General features: G+C 39.6%; 1 protein-coding gene across 2 annotated transcripts in view; it reads right to left on the reverse strand.

Moving 5' to 3' along the window:
* epha4a (eph receptor A4a) overlaps positions 1 to 20,269 on the reverse strand; it is a 52,497-nt gene that overhangs the window by 2,981 nt on the left and 29,247 nt on the right. The window contains exons 4-16 of one of the 2 annotated variants that reach the window (XM_062993794.1): positions 17,142 to 17,297; positions 13,636 to 13,971; positions 12,283 to 12,407; positions 10,848 to 11,007; positions 10,647 to 10,758; positions 7,435 to 7,493; positions 7,133 to 7,246; positions 6,869 to 7,054; positions 3,277 to 3,338; positions 2,954 to 3,163; positions 1,727 to 1,903; positions 1,443 to 1,636; positions 690 to 848 (exon numbers count right to left, since the gene is read on the reverse strand). In XM_062993794.1, coding sequence (XP_062849864.1) covers positions 690 to 848; positions 1,443 to 1,636; positions 1,727 to 1,903; positions 2,954 to 3,163; positions 3,277 to 3,338; positions 6,869 to 7,054; positions 7,133 to 7,246; positions 7,435 to 7,493; positions 10,647 to 10,758; positions 10,848 to 11,007; positions 12,283 to 12,407; positions 13,636 to 13,971; positions 17,142 to 17,297 — 2,050 coding nt within the window. Of the gene's footprint in view, positions 1 to 685; positions 849 to 1,442; positions 1,637 to 1,726; positions 1,904 to 2,953; positions 3,164 to 3,276; positions 3,339 to 6,868; positions 7,055 to 7,132; positions 7,247 to 7,434; positions 7,494 to 10,646; positions 10,759 to 10,847; positions 11,008 to 12,282; positions 12,408 to 13,635; positions 13,972 to 17,141; positions 17,298 to 20,269 lie in introns of those variants that run through there. The other variant, XM_062993795.1, reaches the window with a different exon arrangement.

The following is a 20,269-nucleotide window of genomic DNA, read 5'->3' on the forward strand; positions in this document are numbered from 1 at the left end:
TACAAAAAATTTAAATACTGCAAACTGCAAAACTAAAAACAAAAATAAAACTAATAAATAAAAAAATGAATAAAAATAAAATAATTTTTTTTTAAAAAGAATGTAAAATAGTTCTAGTAAAAGTTGCACAAAAATACAAAGCTAAAGCTGCACAAAAAATTAAAATACCGCATCTAAAACTAAAAATCAAACTATTAAATAAAAAAAATGTTTTTAAAATTATTAATTAATTATTCTGACAATAATGTAAAATATTTATATGCTGCATTAAAAACTAAAAACAAAAACCAAAAATTTAAAAATAATGTAAATTATTGCTGGTAAAAAAAAAAAAGTTGCACTAAAATCCAAAACTAAAATTGAACATAAAATAGAAATACTGCATTTAAAACTGAATACAAAAATAAAAGTACTAAATAAAAAAAAAACATTAAAAAATAAAGCTGAATAATTAAACAACTTTAAATTAAAACTAAAACATTTTGGCCCTTCGTGCTTGGACCCAGCTACTGTATATTTTACCAATTTCCCTTCAGTAAAAGCTTTATCCTGGTCAGGGTCAAGGCGGGTCCAGAGGTGGGCTAAGTGCCCATTGTGACCCTGACCAGGATGAAATGACTGGCGGAAATGACTCAGCGTTAGGACTGTAGGAACTTGTTCCTGTTATATGTCAGATCTGGGTGACTTACTCCGGCGTCATGTGCACCACGGCCTCCGGGGTGATGTAGCCGGCGGCGGTGAAGTTGTCACGGTAACGCTCCATGTCGATGGCCGTTAGCCAGTCGGTGACGGTGCCCAGGGGAGGGGAGAACTCCGGACTGCTGGGCTCTAGGAGGGTGGTGTTGGGTCTGTCGGGAAACAGAAACTACGTTTATTATCATGGATTTGTACCTCGCTATAATAATAAATAAATAATAGTAATAAATAATAATAACAATAATAATATTATTAATAATAATGACAATAATAATAATAATAATAATGAACAATAATAAAATAATAATATAATAAATAATAATAATAATAATAAATAAGTAATAATAATAATAATAATAATGAATACTACTACTACTACTAATAATAATAATAATAATAAAAAAGCAATAATAATAATAATAGGAATAATAATAAATAAGTAGTAATAATAATAATAATAATAATTTTAATAATAGTATTATTAATAATAATAATAATAATAATAATAATGAATAAGTAACAATAATAATAATAAATAATAATAATATTAATTTTAATAATAATAATAAATAATTACGTTTCACTCTTACAGGATTGTGGACTGTTTCTGTGGGGATTTGTGCCTATTCAGTTAGAGACGTTCCAATTCATCCCAATGGCGACTACTGGAGTTTCTCTAAACCAAACCCTAGAAGCACACAGGCCTTCCCCAAACTGTTTGCTCTATCCATAATATAGATCCGTACCTCGCTATTTCGGCTCCGGTCCTCTTCAGGCTGTTGGGGTTCCGGATCAGTTTGTCCAGCATGTTGACGATCTGGCTGAACTTTGGTCTCTCTGAACGTTCCTTCTGCCAGCAGTCCAGCATGAGCTGGTGTAGAGAGACCGGACAGTCCATGGGCGGGGGCAGCCTGTACCCCTCCTCGATGGCTTTGATGACCTGATGGAAGCGACAGAGGGTGCGTGAGAAAACCGAAAGGTGGCAAAGTCTGAATCAGCTCGTTCTCGTGAAATCTGGAGGTCCACTCACGTCCTGGTTGCTCATGTCCCAGTACGGACGCTCGCCGTACGACATGACCTCCCACATGACGATCCCGTAGCTCCACACGTCGCTGGCCGAGGTGAACTTCCTGTAGGCGATGGCCTCCGGGGACGTCCAGCGGATTGGGATCTTTCCACCCTGCGATTGATAGGTTCCCATTATTTCCTTTCGAGAGACACAACAAACATCCGCCACCAGGGTTACTCGACCGCGCCCGCAGCCGCACCCGAACCGAACCACGCCAAGCGGCGCTAAGGGGTTAGTAACTAATTAAAAACTAGACCAGAGCAACAGTCTGGTTCTCTTAGCACTTTACAGCATGCAAGTCTCGGCTGCCAGTGTTGGGTCGTAGCATTGCTACAAGTAGCGCCGTTTAGCGCTGTTACTGTTTTTCAATGAAGCTGGTTGTATTTAGACAAACTACAAGCTACTAGCCATCTAGCTTATACTTTAGCTATCTAAATATATTGCACAGATCATTAAAAGCTAAAAGAAGTCTAAATGTAGCATATTAGCATCGATAAACGATCCACAATTTAAGTACAATACCTAAATTATTATAAATTTTTATCTAGCGAGGCTAGTTTTACTTTAGTGAAAGCTGTAATGTTCGATACTCTGGCTGTCGTAGCATTTGTAGCATCACTACTTTTGAAAACAAGTAGTTTATAGGCGTGTAGCAAAATTAGCATTGCTAAATGATATAGAAGTAGCTAAAAAATAATAATAATACTGTGGCTTCAGTGTGCTAATGTAGCCATGTAGCTTGCAGTTTAGCTGCCTACATTTTTCTGTTAGTGCTTCAATATAGCACTAATACAAATAGCAAGTTGTTAGCATTGCTACCTCATAGATTTCGCTTAATAATAATAATAATAATAATAATAATTAATAATAATACATAATGAATAATAATAACAAATAATAATAAATCATTAATAATAATAAATAATAATTATAATAATAATAATAAATAATTTAAAATAATAATTATTGATAATTAATAATAATAAATAATAATAATAATAATAATGTAGCATGAGTGTGCTAATTTAGCCATGTAGCTTGAAGTTTAGCTGCCTACATTTTTCAGTTTTTACTTTAACGGAACATTTTTGTAGCTTAGCCGCTAGCTTGTCCAACACTGGACCCGAACGCCGCGTAACCACCCAGTCCCAGCATGGCTCATGCTTTCTAACATATTAAAAGCTTTACCCGTGTCGTGTACGCCGCGTCAGGATCCTCCTCCAGCACGCGGGACATCCCGAAATCCGACACCTTACACACCAGGTTACTGTTCACCAGAATGTTCCTGGCGGCCAGGTCGCGGTGGACGTAGCTCATGTCGGACAGGTACTTCATCCCGGATGCGATTCCTCGCAGGATACCGACCAGCTGGATGACGGTGAAGCGGCCGTCGTTTTTCTACAACGAACCGGAGCAGAACGAGAAACGTTTACCTCAGAAAGGAGTGAACAGGAGTTTTAGCATTAGCATAGTTAGCATGGTAAAGAGTCAGGTGTGGAAGCTAGCCGTACCCTCAGGAAGGCGTCGAGGGAGCCGTTCTCCATGTACTCGGTGATGATCATGACCGGCTTACCTAAACAATAAAAACAGACGTCGATTAAAACATTATTATCATTATTTAGCGAAATGCTATGAAGATCTGATATTGTTCACAGTTTACGACCAGTTTGTCTTACTCAACAAATGTTTCTGTGTCCAAAATGCTAGTGTACATGTGTTTGCGTTGCCTGGCTAACATTTTAGCCTGGCTAGCATTGCTTTTGAGCTTTGTTAGCCATGCTAGCTTGTTCGATGAGCATACATTCCACAAGTTCTTGTTCTTTATCGCTTATTTGATCATGTAGCTCGCTTGTTTCTCATCTAGCATGTTAATAATACCTAGTATTGTTCAGTTAGCATGCTAGCTAAGTCAACTACATTAGATTGTAAGTATTATTAGCCATATTAGGTACCGTTGTTCCAAAGGCTAATGCAACTTGTTTTAATCAGCTTTCGTGTCTTGTTAGCCTCGTTAGCTCATACAGCGCATTATACAGTATACGCTATATATAAGCCTGTTTCAGAACCGCGTATCCGAAGCAGGTGCAGCTGTGCTCCACATCTCCCGCTACGCCTCCACCCCCCGGTTTTATTTCTTTCTTCTCCTTCTCGCGCCGTTTTTAGCTAGCTCTGGTTCATAACTAGCAATCAGCCGCGCCATCTGCAAAACAAACACTCCGCCGCCTCGGCCAAGTCTCGGCGGAGGCTGGCGCATGGACGGTAATCATCTTCAGCGGGTGGAGGAATGAGACGCTAATCAAAAATCTTTCTGAAGGAGAAAGTGTGCGCGCTTTCACTTCGCTAGCTGTCTGGTTGCGTAACTGTCGACAGCACGCGGAAAATAATAAATAAATAAATGAAATAACAAATAAATAAATGAAATAACAAATAAATAAATAAACAAATGAAATAACAAATAAATAAATAAATAATTAAAATAACAAATAAATAAATAAATAGTTAAAATAACAAATAAATAAATAAATAATTAAATAAATAAATAAAGTTTCCGATGGAAAATACATCATACAGCATATATAACATGCTAAAGTTTGTTTAGCATGCTCGGAGTGACACTTTGCAATCAAGATTCCTGTATTTTTATTTCTAATATCGTTAGCATAGGTGCTATTTCGCTCGCTCTGCTTCCGTTGAAGAAGCCACCAGCCCCCTGTTCACCGAGACGTCGGTAGCGATGTGACGGCTTCACAAAGGAGGACAATTACGCGCCCGCTAAGGCTCTCCGCCTCAGAGAAATCATCGTGGTGCCGGAGTGGCGGCTTCATTATGCAAATGCGATCTGGCGCTCCGGCGCTCGGCGTCAGCGTCGGCGTGTTGTTGCGCGCCGGCCGAACGCCTTCCTCGGGGACGCCGGCCGGCGTCTCTTTCCCTGGCATTGTCTCGGCGAGGATCGGGGGCTCTCGGCGGGTATTTATTCAGGACGCGCGCGCTATCATTAGCGGTTTAACACGTTTAATTGGCCCTGCTGGAGATGGTCGCCGGAACGAACAATCAGATCCGGCGGATTGTACGACCTTTAATAAAACAAGTGAGATCCCTCGTACACTGATCAGCCATAACATTAAAACCACCTCCTTGTTTCTACACTCACTGTCCATTTTATCAGCTCCACTTACCATATAGAAGCACTTTGTAGTTCTACAATTACTGACTGTAGTACATCTGTTTCACTACATACTGTTTAAGCCTGCTTTCACCTGCTGTTCTTCAATGGTCAGGACCCCCACAGGACCATCACAGAGCAGGTATTATTTAGGTGGTGGATCATTCTCAGCACTGCAGTGACACTGACATGGTGGTGGTGTGTTAGTGTGTGTTGTGCTGGCATGAGTGGATCAGACACAGCAGCGCTGCTGGAGTTTTTAAACACCGTGTCCACTCACTAGTTGGTCCACCTTGTAGATGTAAAGTCAGAGACGATCGCTCATCTATTGCTGCTGTTTGAGTTGGTCATCTTCTAGACCTTCATCAGTGGTCACAGGACGCTGCCCACGGGGCGCTGTTGGCTGGATATTTTTGGTTGGTGGATTATTCTCAGTCCAGCAGTGACAGTGAGGTGTTTAAAAACTCCAGCAGCGCTGCTGTGTCTGATCCACTCATACCAGCACAACACACACTAACACACCACCACCATGTCAGTGTCACTGCAGTGCTGAGAATCATCCACCACATCATATAAGGGAAAATATGTGCAGAACTTTGCAGAAACATGTTAGGGAAGGACCTTTCCTGTTCCAGTATATGATGTGTAGTATTTCACTTACGCACATAAACGATCGAACTGAGACTTTGTCTAATGACAGGTGGCCGACCAATTACTGACATATTCCTGTTTAACCAGGAGTCCTAAAGAGCATAGCCGGCTCTGATTCAGGTGTAATACATTTAAACCTAGTAACAGGGTAGTGACCACCTTTTCTGCCATATCCAGCTGCCCTGTGCGTCGGAGGAAGCATGTGTTATCCCTCAGCCTTCGATTAATATAACCTGTTGTGCAATACCGAAGACTAGCTAGAGGACGGGTTCCTCTCAGGCTCCTCTCAAACCTGTTGGCATCATCTCTAAAGAAACTGGAAGGATGCCAGGGGATCATCACGTGGGCAAACCCTTCCAGACCGATGGAGTTAACGCACACGCGCACGTCAGAATGTTTTCCTTTCATTCTTAATCGATACGTCAATATAAGAATACGTAGCGTCCGAGCCGCCCGGCTGCCAAGACCCGGCTCTGGAAAAGAGCAGCGGGTATCGAAACAGACAAGCTTGATTTTGACGGAGGGGGAGCGTAAGGGGGCAGCGGATTCGGTGCCAAACGCTGATCACGTTGCGAGATGTAATTCAGAAAACGGAGCAGAAGAACTGCACTCGAGGGGGCTTTCGATGCTCGGTGCCAAACCGAAGCTTTAGCTGTCAGAAACGTCAGAATGTCGACTGGTCGAGTTTTCCAAGGTTCTGCTGGACTGGAGCGGGTTCTGGGCACCACCTACACTCCAAACTCGGGGTCTGAACCGCCTGCACCCTTTATGGTGATTATACTGGGTCTAGGTAGTCACTGGAAACCTCGTTTGGGGTCGTAGTGGCTTCATTATCACCCCTCTTTTCATTTTAGAAACACAGCTTGCAGGGTAGACTTTGTACCCACAGGGTGTCAGTCTGTGCCGGGCATCACAGTCGCCAGCTGACTCCATTACTCGAACCAATAGGTGATCAAGAGGCGCAAATGTACTCACTGGTACGTTCATGCAGGTTAAACCGAGGCCTTTAGGACCCTGGAGCTTTGCAGCACTAACACGAGCAAGCCTAGTGGTTAAGGTACTGGACTAGTACTCAGAAGGTCGCTGGTTTAAGCCCCACTACATCCAGGTTGCTGCTGTTAGGCCCTTGAGCAAGGCCCTTAACCCTCAATTGCTCAGACTGTTTACTGTAACTGTAAATGTAACACGACCCTGTCCTACCACGGCCCCGTCCTAAATCTAGGGCACTAAACCAACTCTGGTGGGCATTAGGGTCGTTAAAGGGGTGTTAAAGGGGTGCGAAAGCTCACATTTGGTGACGACTCCCTCCAGCCGGATGATGTTGGGGTGGTCGAACTGTCCCATGATGCTCGCCTCGCTCAGGAAGTCCCGCCTCTGCTTCTCCGTGTATCCCGCTTTTAGGGTCTTGATGGCGACGCAGATCTCGCGCTTGCCGGGCATCTTCAAGCGGCCGCTGCACACCTCCCCAAATTCACCTGAGGAACGGGGTTTCATTCAGTACAGGAGCGTAAAACAACGCTGGTCAGAATAAAGCGCAGCCGGAGGCTCCTTACCAATCCCGATGACCTTTTCGATCTTAATGCAGGAGGCGTCGATCTCTTTGGCGAACTCGCGGACGGCCTGGTTGGGGTCCTCGTACGTGAAAGGGTCCACATAGATCCGCACCCCTGCGGACGGACGCACAAGGGAGGGTTAGGAAACGCGCGACAACAAACGGGGCAACATGTGTTTTCAATTCCCGCCGCGCTTCCCGCTGGCTCCTGTCTGGCTGAGACGACACCCGTCTCCACGTCCCCCCTCCATCCCCCCCCCGAGTGTGTGAACGTTCAGAAATAATATAAGTGCACGGCAGTACCTGGATGGAGGTGCTTCTCCTCGTCCGAATCCTGCTTGGCTTTGCTGTATTTACTCCTCCTAAAATAATAATAACACAAAAGGTGAGAATTAAAATCACACACAAAACTGATTTTTCGTTTAGTGGACGTGGTTTGTTTTATCAAAGGTCAAACATGAAAGCAGCTCTTCCACTTTCACACCATCGCAAAAATTCAAAGAAAAAAAAATTAAATAAAATACATAAAAAATAAAGCAAGAAAAAACAACTGAATCTTCAGTATTAGTAAAAATTAATAAATAAATAAACTAAAAAAAAAAAAAAAACTAAATTTATACATGCAAATAAGATGTGCAATGGAAGTCAAAATTGTAATGTATGTTTACAAATAAATATATTTTTATTTATTCTTTTCCTTTAGTATTATTTTTACTATTTTTTCTTTATTACTTTGTTTGTTTTGATCCAAAAAGTGTTGATGTAAAAGACTTGACACATTTTTCTTTTGTTTCTTCTTTTAAATTTAGCTGCTTATAAAATTATTACAAATCCAGTAGTACCAAAAGTTACAAAATAAAATAAACAATAAAAATACGAACCTCATTAAAAAAGCATAAAAATGTTTTTTTTTAAACAATGTGGTTTGTTTTTTCAAAAAATGTAAAACTAAAAGTAAAAAATTATTTAAAAATTAGTAAAACCACAAAAAAATCTAAATATATACATACAAATAAAACATGCAGTAGAACTTAAAATTGTAATGTATGTTTACAAAAAATATATTTTTATTTATTTTTTTCTTTAGTATTATTTTAATTAATATTAATTATTATTATTTACTATTTTTCTTTGCTGTTTTTATTATTTTATTCTAAAAAGTGTCTATGTAAAAAAAATTGTTTCTTCTAAAACTGCTTTTAAATTTAGTTGATTATACAGTTATTACATTCACAAGAATTCAAAAGTACCAAAAATTACAAAATAATATGAACCAAATTGAAAAAGCAAAAAAAAAAATCTTGTTTAGTCAACATGGTTTGTTTTTTCAAAGGTCAAACATTAAAACAGCTGAAATAATAATTAAAAAATCATAAACAAATACAAAATAATAAAAAAGAAGAAAAACCTAAAACTGAAACTACAGTATTAAAACATTAGTAAAACCACAAAAAAATCTAAATATATACATTCAAATAAGATGTGCAATGGGACATAAAATTATTTTTTATTAATTTTTTCCTTTAGTATTAAGTTTTGTTTTGTTTTCCTTAATACTGTTATTATTGTTCTTTTCTTTATTGTTATTATTATTATTTAATTCTTTGAGTTTAAATGAGTTCATTATTTATCATGTTTTATTTTACAGTGCTGTTTACACACACACACACACACACACACACACACACACACCCTGTGTAACCTGAGTCGGTGCATCAGAAGTGAACTGTTGTTTGTCAGAAATAAAGAACCTTCAATTGAATGTAATTGAATTGAGACTCAGGAAGTGGTTAGAACAGTCAACCTTATCCAAACACACACACACACACTCTCCTCCCACACACACACACACACACACCCTCCTCCCACACACACACACTCACACAAACGCACGCACACGTACATGACCAATCTTCACCCCCCACTACCAAAAGCTCTGGGGTCACTTGGTCAGAACGGCAGGAGCTCCATCACACACACACACACACACACCCCTGACTGCGGGGTCACCTGGGCGAGCCTGTGCACCCTTTTCAGGAATGTGGTTGTTATTATTGTTTCTCTGGTGCAGCCTGGTGATGATAAACGCCCCCTGAGGTGGGTGGGGCAGTGTGTGTGTGTGTGTGTGTGTGTGGGCCATTTGGAGCAGCCAATTTACATTCCATGTTTCAAGGAACGTGTGGAGAACCTGTAAAACTCCCCACAGACAGCAAACGAAGGTGTTTGAACTATAGTGTGTCAGTGACACACATCCCCAGGACCCGGGTTTGCCCCTCGGTTCTGGTCGCTGTCGGTTAGGGGTTAAATCAGGTGAGGACAGGTGAGGAAAAGTGAGACAGCGGGGTGTCGCCCCTCTGTGAATAGAGAGGGGCAGGAAGTGCCTAATGGGAGCTTTTAGGAAACAAAGGAGCCTTTCATTAGGATGTGATGGAATTTGGGGCAGTGAGGTGATTATCACAGCTGATAAAGCTACAGTGTCACTCGACGTGAGGAACACAAGCGCTCACCTGAGACGCCTTACTGATCACAGCACACAGGAACTGTTCCTGTAGCTCCAGGTAACTGGAACTGTGTCTTTTTTATTAGCTACCAGTCTACTGGCAGAGTATCAGTTCCAGTATCAGAGCTACATGCTCCAGTATCACAGCTGGTGTCCAGTTCCAGTATCAGAGCTACTTGTACCAGTACAAGGCTGGAGTCCAGTTCCAGTATCAGAGTTACTTGTACCAGTACCAAAGCTGGACTCTAGTTCCAGTACAAGGCTGGAGTCCAGTTCCAGTACCAAAACTGTAGTCCAGATCTAGTACCATAGCTGGACTTCAGTTCCAGTATCAAAGCTACATGTTCCAGTACCAAAGCTACTTGTACCAGTACCAAAGCTGGACTCTAGTTCCAGTACAAGGCTGGAGTCCAGTTCCAGTACCAAAGCTGGACTTCAGTTCCAGTACCAAAACTACATGTTCCACTATCACAGCTGGTGTATCAGAGCTACTTGTACCAGTACCAAAGCTGGACTCTACTTCCAGTACCAAAATTTGAGTCCAGTTACAGTACCATAGCTGGACTTCGGTTCCAGTACCAAAGCTGGACTCCAGTTCCAGTAATAAAGCTACATGTACCAGTACCAAAGCTGCATGTACCAGTACCAAAACTACATGTACCAGTAACAAAGCTGTACTCCAGTTCCAGTACCAAAATTAGAGTCAATTTCCAGTATTAAAATGACACATTCCAGTACCAAAGCTGAGGTCTAGATCTAGCACCAAAGCTAAAGTACAGTTCCAGAACCAAAGCTAGACTCTAGTTCCAGTACCATAGCTGGAGTCCAGATCCAGTACCATAGCTGGACATAAGTTTCAGTACCAAAGCTGCATGTACCAGTACCAAAGCTGGACTCTAGATCCAGTACCAAAGCTACACATTCTAGTATCAGAGCTACATATACCAGTAACAAAGCTTAAGCCCAGTTCTGAAGGAGGAACTTTACAGTCAGTGTGGAAAGACGAGCCTCATACCTGCGGCCGATGATGAAGACCCCGATGAAGACGAGCAGCAGAACCACACTGCTGATAACCGAGACCAGGAGAACCGTGGAGTTGGCACCATCACCGATGATGGGAGAAGGAACTGGATCAATAATAACAGCCAGTCAGAAAAAGTCTTTCCAGGACAAAAGTATGTGGACACCTAACCAAGAGCTTGTTGGTTGTACCCACCTGAGTTGGTCATGAATTCGAAGGGGGCGCTGAATTCACCGTAGCCGGCGGCGGTACGGGCGCGGACGTGGAAGACGTAGGAGGTGAGCGGACTCAGACCTTTTATGTCGGCGCTGCGGGAGGAGGTCTTCATGATGCGATAGCTGCGCTCGTTCTGATCCTGATGGGGCGAGACAGACAGATCGTTTAACCCATTCATTTATTCACTCACTCACTCACTCACTCACTCATTCAATCATTCATTTCTTCATTCAACCTACAATACAGTCAAGCTAATATTAAAAATGTTAAAAATTTAAAACAATTTAAACAAAATGTACACAAAATTCACCCAAAATATTATTATTATTATTATTACTGTCATTATTATTATTATTACTATTTTGTTGGTGTTTTACAAAATATTATTATTATTTATTTATTTTTATTTTTTTAATTATTATTATTACAGTTTTATTAATTTATTATTATTATTATTATTATTATTATGAATGTTGTTATTGTTAGTATATGTATTATTATTATTATTAAATATTGAAATAAAGCTTTTTAATTTTTTTATTATTATTACTATTATTTATTATTGTTATTTAATATTATAATAAAGTTTTTTTAATTGAAATAAATTAAAAAATATATTATATATAATTGAATTTATACTTCTTCTAATTCTAATTATAATAATTTATAATAATAATAATTCTTACTATTATTTTATTAACAATATAATAATATATTCATTTCTTTATTATATTCATTATTATATTTATTAATATCATTATTATTATTTTATTATTATTATTTTATTTATTGATTTTATTAATTGTATTATTTAAATTAATTACAGAAAATGAATCAGTGTAAAGACGACACTGATTCCTGAGGGTGCAGGACTCTCCCCTGTGATGAGACGTTTTTGTTTTATTTCTTTATTTTCCTTTATTTTATTTAATTATTTATAAGACGATCCTGATTCCTGAGGGTGCAGGACTCTCCCCTGTGATGAGACGTTTTTGTTTAGCTGAATCGGAACTCTGGGTGGATGAAAGAACAGAGAGGAGATTTTAGCTGCAGACGAGACGAGAAGAAACCACAAACCAGCTGATTCAAAAGCACAAAGAGAAACAAAGCCCCGGTTTATTGTTCTCTCGCCTCCCACGGGTGGAACCGAATGTGTTTGTGCAATGAAACCACTCCACTAAAGCCAGAGAGGAGCGAGAGTGTTCCTCACGCCCCCCACGGCTCGGCCTGTAGATGTTGGAGCAGAACGCAGGACCACGCCGCGGGACCACGCCGCGGGACGCAGAACTTCTAAACCTCCCTCACGCCGTCCCAGAACCCCCGACCTTCACCCCCCACAGCTTCATTTTTAATGTGCACTATTAGCTTACAATCCTGTACTACATTTCCCATGATTCCCGGACACCCCGCTCACCTTCTCGTAGTACTTGACCTCGTACTCCAGGATGACGCCGTTGGGTCTCTCGGGCTGCAGCCACACCAGGGACACGCTGTGCCGTGTGATGTCCTTGGCCTGGATGGAAGAAACCGGAGAGGGAGCTGGAAAACCAGAGGAAAAAAATAATGATTAAGAAAAGTCGAGAGAAAGGCTTCCAGTCATTCAAAATCAATTTAAAAAACCAAGTTAAAAATTAAGAAAAAAAGAAAAATAAATAAATGAAGAAAAATGAAGAAAGAAATAAAAATTAAAAAATTAAAAAAATAAAGAAAAATAAATAAAGAAAATAAATAAAGAAAAATAAATAAAGAAAATAAATAAAGAAAAATAAATAAATAAAGAAAAAGAAAGAAAAAGAAAGTAAAAGAAACAAAGAAACAGAAAAAAGAAAGAAAAAGAAAGAAAGAAAGAAAGAAAGAAAGAAGGAAAGAGAAAAAGAAATAAGAAAAATAAAAAAAATATATTTTTTTTGCAGAAACAACCACAATTAAAAACAATAAATTTTCTGATTTCTGTCACACATTTTTATCTACAACATCAATAAAACTGAAACTCTAAGATTTAAAGCCCCAATAAAAAGCAAAACTAAAAGAAAACAAAACAAAAAAGTTATAAAACAAAATACTAAAAACACAGATAAAATCCTTATAAAGAAACATAAAAATCCAGGCTAATAAAACCACGTAAAAAAACTTTAACAACAAAACAAAGCACTGGAACGTCCAGCTGCGTCTGGGCTGTAAATGCTAAACACAGACAGATTAGCGGTAGTGAGCTAGCACAGGTGTGCTGGGCATTAGCTAACATTCACCCACGCTAATCCTGACACGAAGCTCCGTCCTGCCTGTCATTAAACACTCTGTAAACTTCACACACTCGCCGCTAACAAACGAGCACAATGGGAGTGCACACACACACACACACACACAATCAGTTTATTGTTAGCGTAATGGCTCCTGACACTCACATTTACTTAGCCTGTTTTATATGAGTGCTAGCACTTTGTAGCATGCTATAAATTAGCCTCACACCTAACGCCACGTGGTTAGCATGCTGCTAGTCGTTAACGTTGTAATGCATTGTATTGACACGTCTCATTATATCATTAACCGCGCCGCCATAAGTATGTGGACGGGCCAAAATTACAACCACATGCGCTGGCTGATGGAAGAAGCCACGAGAGCATCGGTGAGGTCAGACGGTCTCAGTCAGCATTCCGATTCAGGCCGGTCAGGTTCTATCACACCGAAACAAACCACAGCACACAGGAAAGGAAACTCCCCAAACTGTTCCCACAGACGGGTAACCAGGACGGACAGCAGCACTCACCGGCCTGGTTGGTGGTGACGGTGACCGAGGCGGCCTGCTCGGGCCCCGGGCTCTGCGGGGACACGCCGTTCACCGCCCACACCTGGAAGGTGTAGTTGGTGTGCGCCTGGAGCTCGTTGATGGACACGCGGGTGCTCCGGAGGCCGAGCTGCTGCGGCGTGAAGTGCACCCAGACGCCGCAGGGTTCGCACCTCTGTCCGTCCGGGCCGCAGCGCCTGCACACGACGTTGTAGGTGAGATCCTGCCGGCCGCCGGAGAACGCCGGCACCGACCACTCCAGGTTCACCGAGGTCTCGTTCACGTTGGAGATGAGGTGCTGCGGGGCGGACGGTGGCTCTGAGGGGACGGAGAGGAACAGAGGGTGGGTGGTCAGGAACAAAATCTATATTTATTTTATGTGAGCATCTAATGATGCAGATCAAAAACTAAAAAAAAAAAAAAATCTAAAACAAAAGAAAAAAATGGAAAAAAGAAAATAAAAGAAAAAAAAACTAAAAAGAAATTGTAAACAAAAAAAATGAAAAAGATTTAAATAAGAAAAAATAAATAAAAAAGAAAACAAAAAATGGAAACAAAAAAAGAAAAACAAAACAAAAAATGGAAAAAAATTTAAAAAGAAAAAAAAAGAAAAAAGAAAAAAAATGGAAAAAAAATTCAAAAACGAAAAAACGAAACAAAAAATATAAGAAGAAAAAAAAAAAAATGTTTAAACGTGAAAATAAGAAAATTTTAATATTAAATCTGCATTATTTTAATAAGATGTTTATGTAATTAAATTTTGAATTAATGCATGATATAAAAAAAATATCAAGAAAGAAAGAAAAATACAAACAATAAATAAAAATTAATAAAAATAGAAAATCATGATTTAAATTACACTTTTAATTCAATACTTGATGACTGCATAGTTTTAATTTGGGAACAAAACAATATATTAATGATTCAGTTATTAATCTGCTTGTTATTTATGAAAAATAAAAAATAAAGAAAAAAAGAATAATTATATTAAAAAATTGTAGAAAAAAGAAAACAAAACTGTAACACAAAGAGAAAAAAACAAAACTATATTTAAAAAAACAGCTGCATAGATTTGGTAATGATAATAAACATACAAAGTATTTGGAAAAAAGAAATGCATCATTTTATGTGAGTATCAAATAATGCTGATAAAAAAAATAAAAAAAATAAATTTAAATAAACAAATAAATAAAAAGGAAAAAATATGAGAAAAAATACACAAACATTATTTAAAAAAGTGAAAAAAATAACAAAACTGTGATGTTAAATATTAAAAAGTAATAAAAAGAGAAATACATAAATAAATAAAAAAACATAATAAAAAGAAATAAAAAAAGAAAACAATTTGAAAAAAAAAAAAAAAAAAAATGAAGAAAAAGCTCTAACTTGATAATGATGCAAAACGTACCGTCCACTTAATTATGTATCTTATATTTATTTTTGGTTAAAGATAATCAGTAATAATAATATTAATAATAACAAGGCGCTCGAGTGGAACAGCATTAATGTCTGTTGTCTGTTAAGCTGGCCCACCATAGCTGAGAATATCTGCAGTGCTATCGACCGGCCTGGTGTCTAGACAGACACAGCAGGCTGTGTGTGAGAAGGGAAGCCCTACGATGGATTAGTGACCTGCCCGGTGTAACTACAATAGTAAATAATAATAATACTAATAATAAAGGGAGTGTAAATGAAACGCAGCCCTGTTCCTTCAATTTAATGGAGTAATTAAATCTGGATTAGCTGTGCCGCACCGGCAGGCCCGTGAGGGAAGGTTGGGGGGGGGGGGGGGGGGGGTTCAGATCGAGCCCGTGTAACCGGAGAGGCCGAGACCCGAAACACAGACGTGCTTTTTACAGACGGATCAAAGCCGCTCGGTGTTTATTCAGCGCCGGAGAGCAAACGAGCGCTCGCAAATCTCACGGCCTTTTTATTGCGAGTGTTTGTGTAATCCCGCCGCCGCCGAATTTAGCCCTAATTAAGTTTATGGCAAGTCGTCGCCGCAGGCTTTCCCCGCTGTTTGCTCAGTGTGTGTGTGTGTGTGTGTGTGGGGGGGGGGAGATCACGAGACCATCAGCATCACCGTAAGTAAGTGGGAGGCTGATAGGAATAACGCTAATAGCTGAGCCCCGATGTGTTCGTCCCGCCGCCCCGTTCGGACCACACATGCTCCGGCTGCTCCGGCTCACCGCTGAATTTCTCTCCACAGAGATGTCAGGCACGTCAGACGAACCCTGGAGCAGACGCAACCCAACAAACTTCAGGTTTTTTCCGCTTACGCGTTTCGGAAAGGCCCAGAAAATTTGGTCCGGGGGTCTGGACCACAAAGCAGATTCCAAACTTCCACAGGGTCGACTTTACTCCCTGTCCATAAACTTTCAGAAATATGTTCGCACCCATTATTGTTCCGGGCACTTTTAAAAGAGTCTGGTGAGCACTTCAGTACATACAGTTCATACACAACATTTATATCCTGGTCAGGGTCGCGGTGGGTGCAGTTCACTGGCTGAAAGGTAGGAAACACCCTTGGCAAGGTTGCCAGTCCATCACAGAGCCCACACCCACACTTAGGGGCAATTTAGTATCCCTATTTAACCTGGCTGCATGTTTTTGGACTGTGTGAGGAAACCGGAACGCCCGCAAGAAAACCACACAGGGATTCGAACCCAGAACCTTCTTGCTCTGAGGCGACAGTGCTACCCACCAAGCCACCATGCCTTCCTAATCATAAAAACTTGGTTTGACCAGTTGATGGTCCTCATCTTCCCTCAGTCGACCCCAGTGAATGCATCTGGGATGAATTGGAATGTCGACTGTGAGTCTGGAGTCCCAATTCACTCCCCCTTTTGCACTTTGTGGTCGTTTTCAGCTCTGGCACGAACTGGAACATCAACATCAGCACCCAGCCATACAAAAGCTGCCATTTTTTGACTGAAAGGGCACAAATCCCCCCAGACATACTTCAAAGCCTCGTGAGAAGCCTTCTTAGCATGTGTTTTTAAAACAGGACGGTCAGGTGTCCAAAAACTTTTCATTTTCCTATAAACACTGTTTATAGCTTTGAAAGCTTTAAACAAATTTTAGGAGTGTGCCTGTGGGAATTTGTGCCCACTGGTTTAGTCCAAAGCCCTCAGTCAACCATACTGAATGCTTCTGGGATGAATTGGAATGTCGACCGTGAGCGGGGAGTCCCATTTCACTCCACAATCTGTCATTTTTAGCTTTGGAATGAACTGCACTGTACAAACGCTGTCATCTATCGACTGAACGGGCACAAATCCCCACAGACATACTTCAAAGCCTAGTGAGAGGCCTTCTTAGCATGTGTTTTCGAAACAGGATGGCCGGGTGTCCAAATACTTTTGGCCATATAGCGTATGTGAACACTGTTCTTCTGAACAGAATTCAGGAGTGTGCCTGTGGGAATTTGTGCCCACTGGTTCAGTAAAAAGCCAGCAGGTGTAGGGTGCAGGGTCGCGTCCACTTACGGGTGCAGGGCATGGAGGCGGGGTCCGTCTCGGAGCGGAAGAATCCCTTGTCGCACGTGCACGAGGTGGAACCTTCGCGGACCGAGTAGCTGTGTGGGGGGCACTTGGAGCAGCCGGCGTCCGTCAATAAGGCCCTGTAGTGACCCGCCTTACAGGCTGGAAGGAAGAAGAGACACGAATCAGCATGAATGTTCTGAAATCTAAACATCAACATCATACAGTCATACAAACACTGTCACAAATCCCGACAGACATACTTCAAAATCTTGTGAGAAGCCTTAATAGGATGTTCGATAAGCTAAGGTGTCCACATACTTTTGACCACACAGCATATGTAAACAAAATTTGGAAGTGCACCTGTGGGGATTTGTGCCCATCCATTAAGTCAAAAGAGAATCTGTGTGGTCACCCAAATGACGTGAAACTCATGGTCAGGTGTCCGAATACTTTTGGCCATATAGCGTATTGGAACACCCTTCTTATAAAGGCTTTAAACTAAATTTGGGAGTGCGCCTGTAGGGATTTGTGCCCATCCGTTTAGTCAAAAGAAAAGAATCTGTGCGGTCACACTCATGACCGGAAGCTAACGGTCAGGTGTCCAAATACTTTTGATCATACAGCGTATGTAAACAAAATTTGGGAGTGTGTCTGTGGGGATTTGTGCCTGTCTGTTTAGTCAAAAGTGAAGAATCTGTGCAGTCAGGATCATGACCGGAAGCTCACGGTCAGGTGTCCACATACTTTTGGCCATATAGCGTTCCTATAAAGGCTTTAAACTTAATTTGGGGGTGTGCCTGTGGGGATTTGTGCCTGTCTGTTTAGTCAAAAGTGAAGAATCTATGCGGTCAGGATCATGACCTGAAGCTCACGGTCAGGTGTCCAAATACTTTTGGCCATATAGCGTTCCTATAAAGGCTTTAAACTAAATTTGGGGGTGTGCCTGTGGGGATTTGTGCCTGTCTGTTTAGTCAAAAGTGAAGAATCTGTGCGGTCAGGATCATGACCTGAAGCTCACGGTCAGGTGTCCACATACCTTTGGCCATATAGCATATGTAAACAAAATTTGGAAGTGCGCCTGTGGGGATTTGTGCCTGTCCAGTTAGGTGTCCAAATACTTTTGGCCATATAGTGTTAGGAACACTGTTCTTCTGTAAGCTTTAACAAAATTTGGGAGTGTGCCTGTGGGGATTTGTGCCCATCCATTTAGTCCAAAAGAGCTCATGGTCAGGTGTCCACATACTTTTGACCATACAGCATATGTAAACAAAATTTGGGCGTGTGCCTGTGGGGATTTGTGCCCATCGGTTTAGTCAAAAGAGAGGAATCTGTGCGGTCACTCTCATGACCGGAATAGGAGGCCTCTGTCTCAGTCGACGTTCCAATTCATCCCACAGGTGTCGAGTGGGTTTGAGGTTGTGTGTGTGTGTGTGTGTGTGTGTGTGTGTGGTTGCTAGGTTACATGTACAGTTTGGAATGTGTAATAAAAGAGAGTGATGCTTTTATTACACTCTCATTAACGGAGGAAGTGATAGTGCAGGAATGCGCTACGGTACACACACACACACACACACGCACACACACACACACACACACACACACCATATCTACTTTATTATTCACCAAATGGCCAAAAGTATGTGGACACCTGACCGTGAACTTGTTGAACATCCATTAATATGGAGTTGTAGAGTCGACCCCCGCCCCTTCCCTTCTGTTGCTACTACAACAGACTCAACTCCTCTAGGAAAGCTTTCTACAGGATGGTGGAACACATCTGTTAGAATTTGTGCCCATGCATTCAGCATTCAGTCTTTCAAGATTCAGTGTGAGCGCAGACACACACGTTGGAGAAATATAACCTGGCTGGTAGTTGACGTTCCATACACACACACACACACACACACACACACACACACAAAAACAACACAAACACACACACACACGCACAGACACACCCCACAAGCCCATTCATGTATTTATTTACCGTTCTGGTTTACTGTCTGTGTTTTTCTCTCTTTTCTGTTTGTTCCCCTTGAACTTTTATTTATTTATCTAACACACACACACACACACACACACACACACACACACACACACACACACTCACAATACACTGGCTTACAAAGCAGAACAATTCTATTCACTTTTATGCACTCGGGTGGAGCAGGAAGAGTGTTACGATAGTTCGTCTCTGCTCAGATCAGGGTTCGAATCTCAACATTCGTATCAGCTGGCCGGGTGCCTACACGATCGTGACTGGCTGTGTCTGATTGGTGGTAGTCCATAACCCTGACCCTGACCAGGATAACACGCCTGGTAAAGATTTTATTTTATTTTACATTATGTTTATGAGATTCTGATTCTGTTTGCTTACTTTAAACTATACAGCTGATCACCTTCAATTATTTTTAAATCAGTTGAATTTCATTTTATTTTTTAAACAACTTTTTGAAATTATAAATATAAAATATAAATAATAGTTTTTTATTAATAGAATTTATTTTTTCTTTTATTTATATAAAATATAAATTATAAATATAATTTTTAAAATAAAACAAAATGTATTTTTTCTTTTATTTACATATAATATAAATTATAAATTATAAATTATAAAATATAAATATAATTAAAAAAAATAATTTAATTTGTTTTATTTATATGAAATATAAATTATAAATTGTAAATCTAATTTTTAAAATAAAATAAAATGTAATTTTTCTTTTCTTTATATAAAATAAAAATGACAAATTATAAAACAAAAATTTATATTTAAAAAAATAAAATTAATTTTTTCATTTATTTATATAAAATATAAATTACAAATTATAAAATATAAATATAATTTAATTTAAAAAAGATTTATTTTTTCTTTTATTTACATAAAATATAAATGATAGATTATAAAATATAAAAAGTAATTAAAAATTAGAATATATTTTTTCTTTCATTTATATAAAATATCAATTACAAATGATAAAATATAAACATATTTTTATTAAATTAAATTTTTTTATTATTTATATAAAATATAAAATACAAATTATAAAATATATATTAAATTTTAAAAAAATAGAAATTAATTTTTCTTTTGTACAATTGTCATTTTATTGCATTTAAATTTTTTTTTT

Source organism: Trichomycterus rosablanca, chromosome 4 (genome assembly GCF_030014385.1).
Source record: "Trichomycterus rosablanca isolate fTriRos1 chromosome 4, fTriRos1.hap1, whole genome shotgun sequence".
Taxonomy (NCBI): domain Eukaryota; kingdom Metazoa; phylum Chordata; class Actinopteri; order Siluriformes; family Trichomycteridae; genus Trichomycterus; species Trichomycterus rosablanca.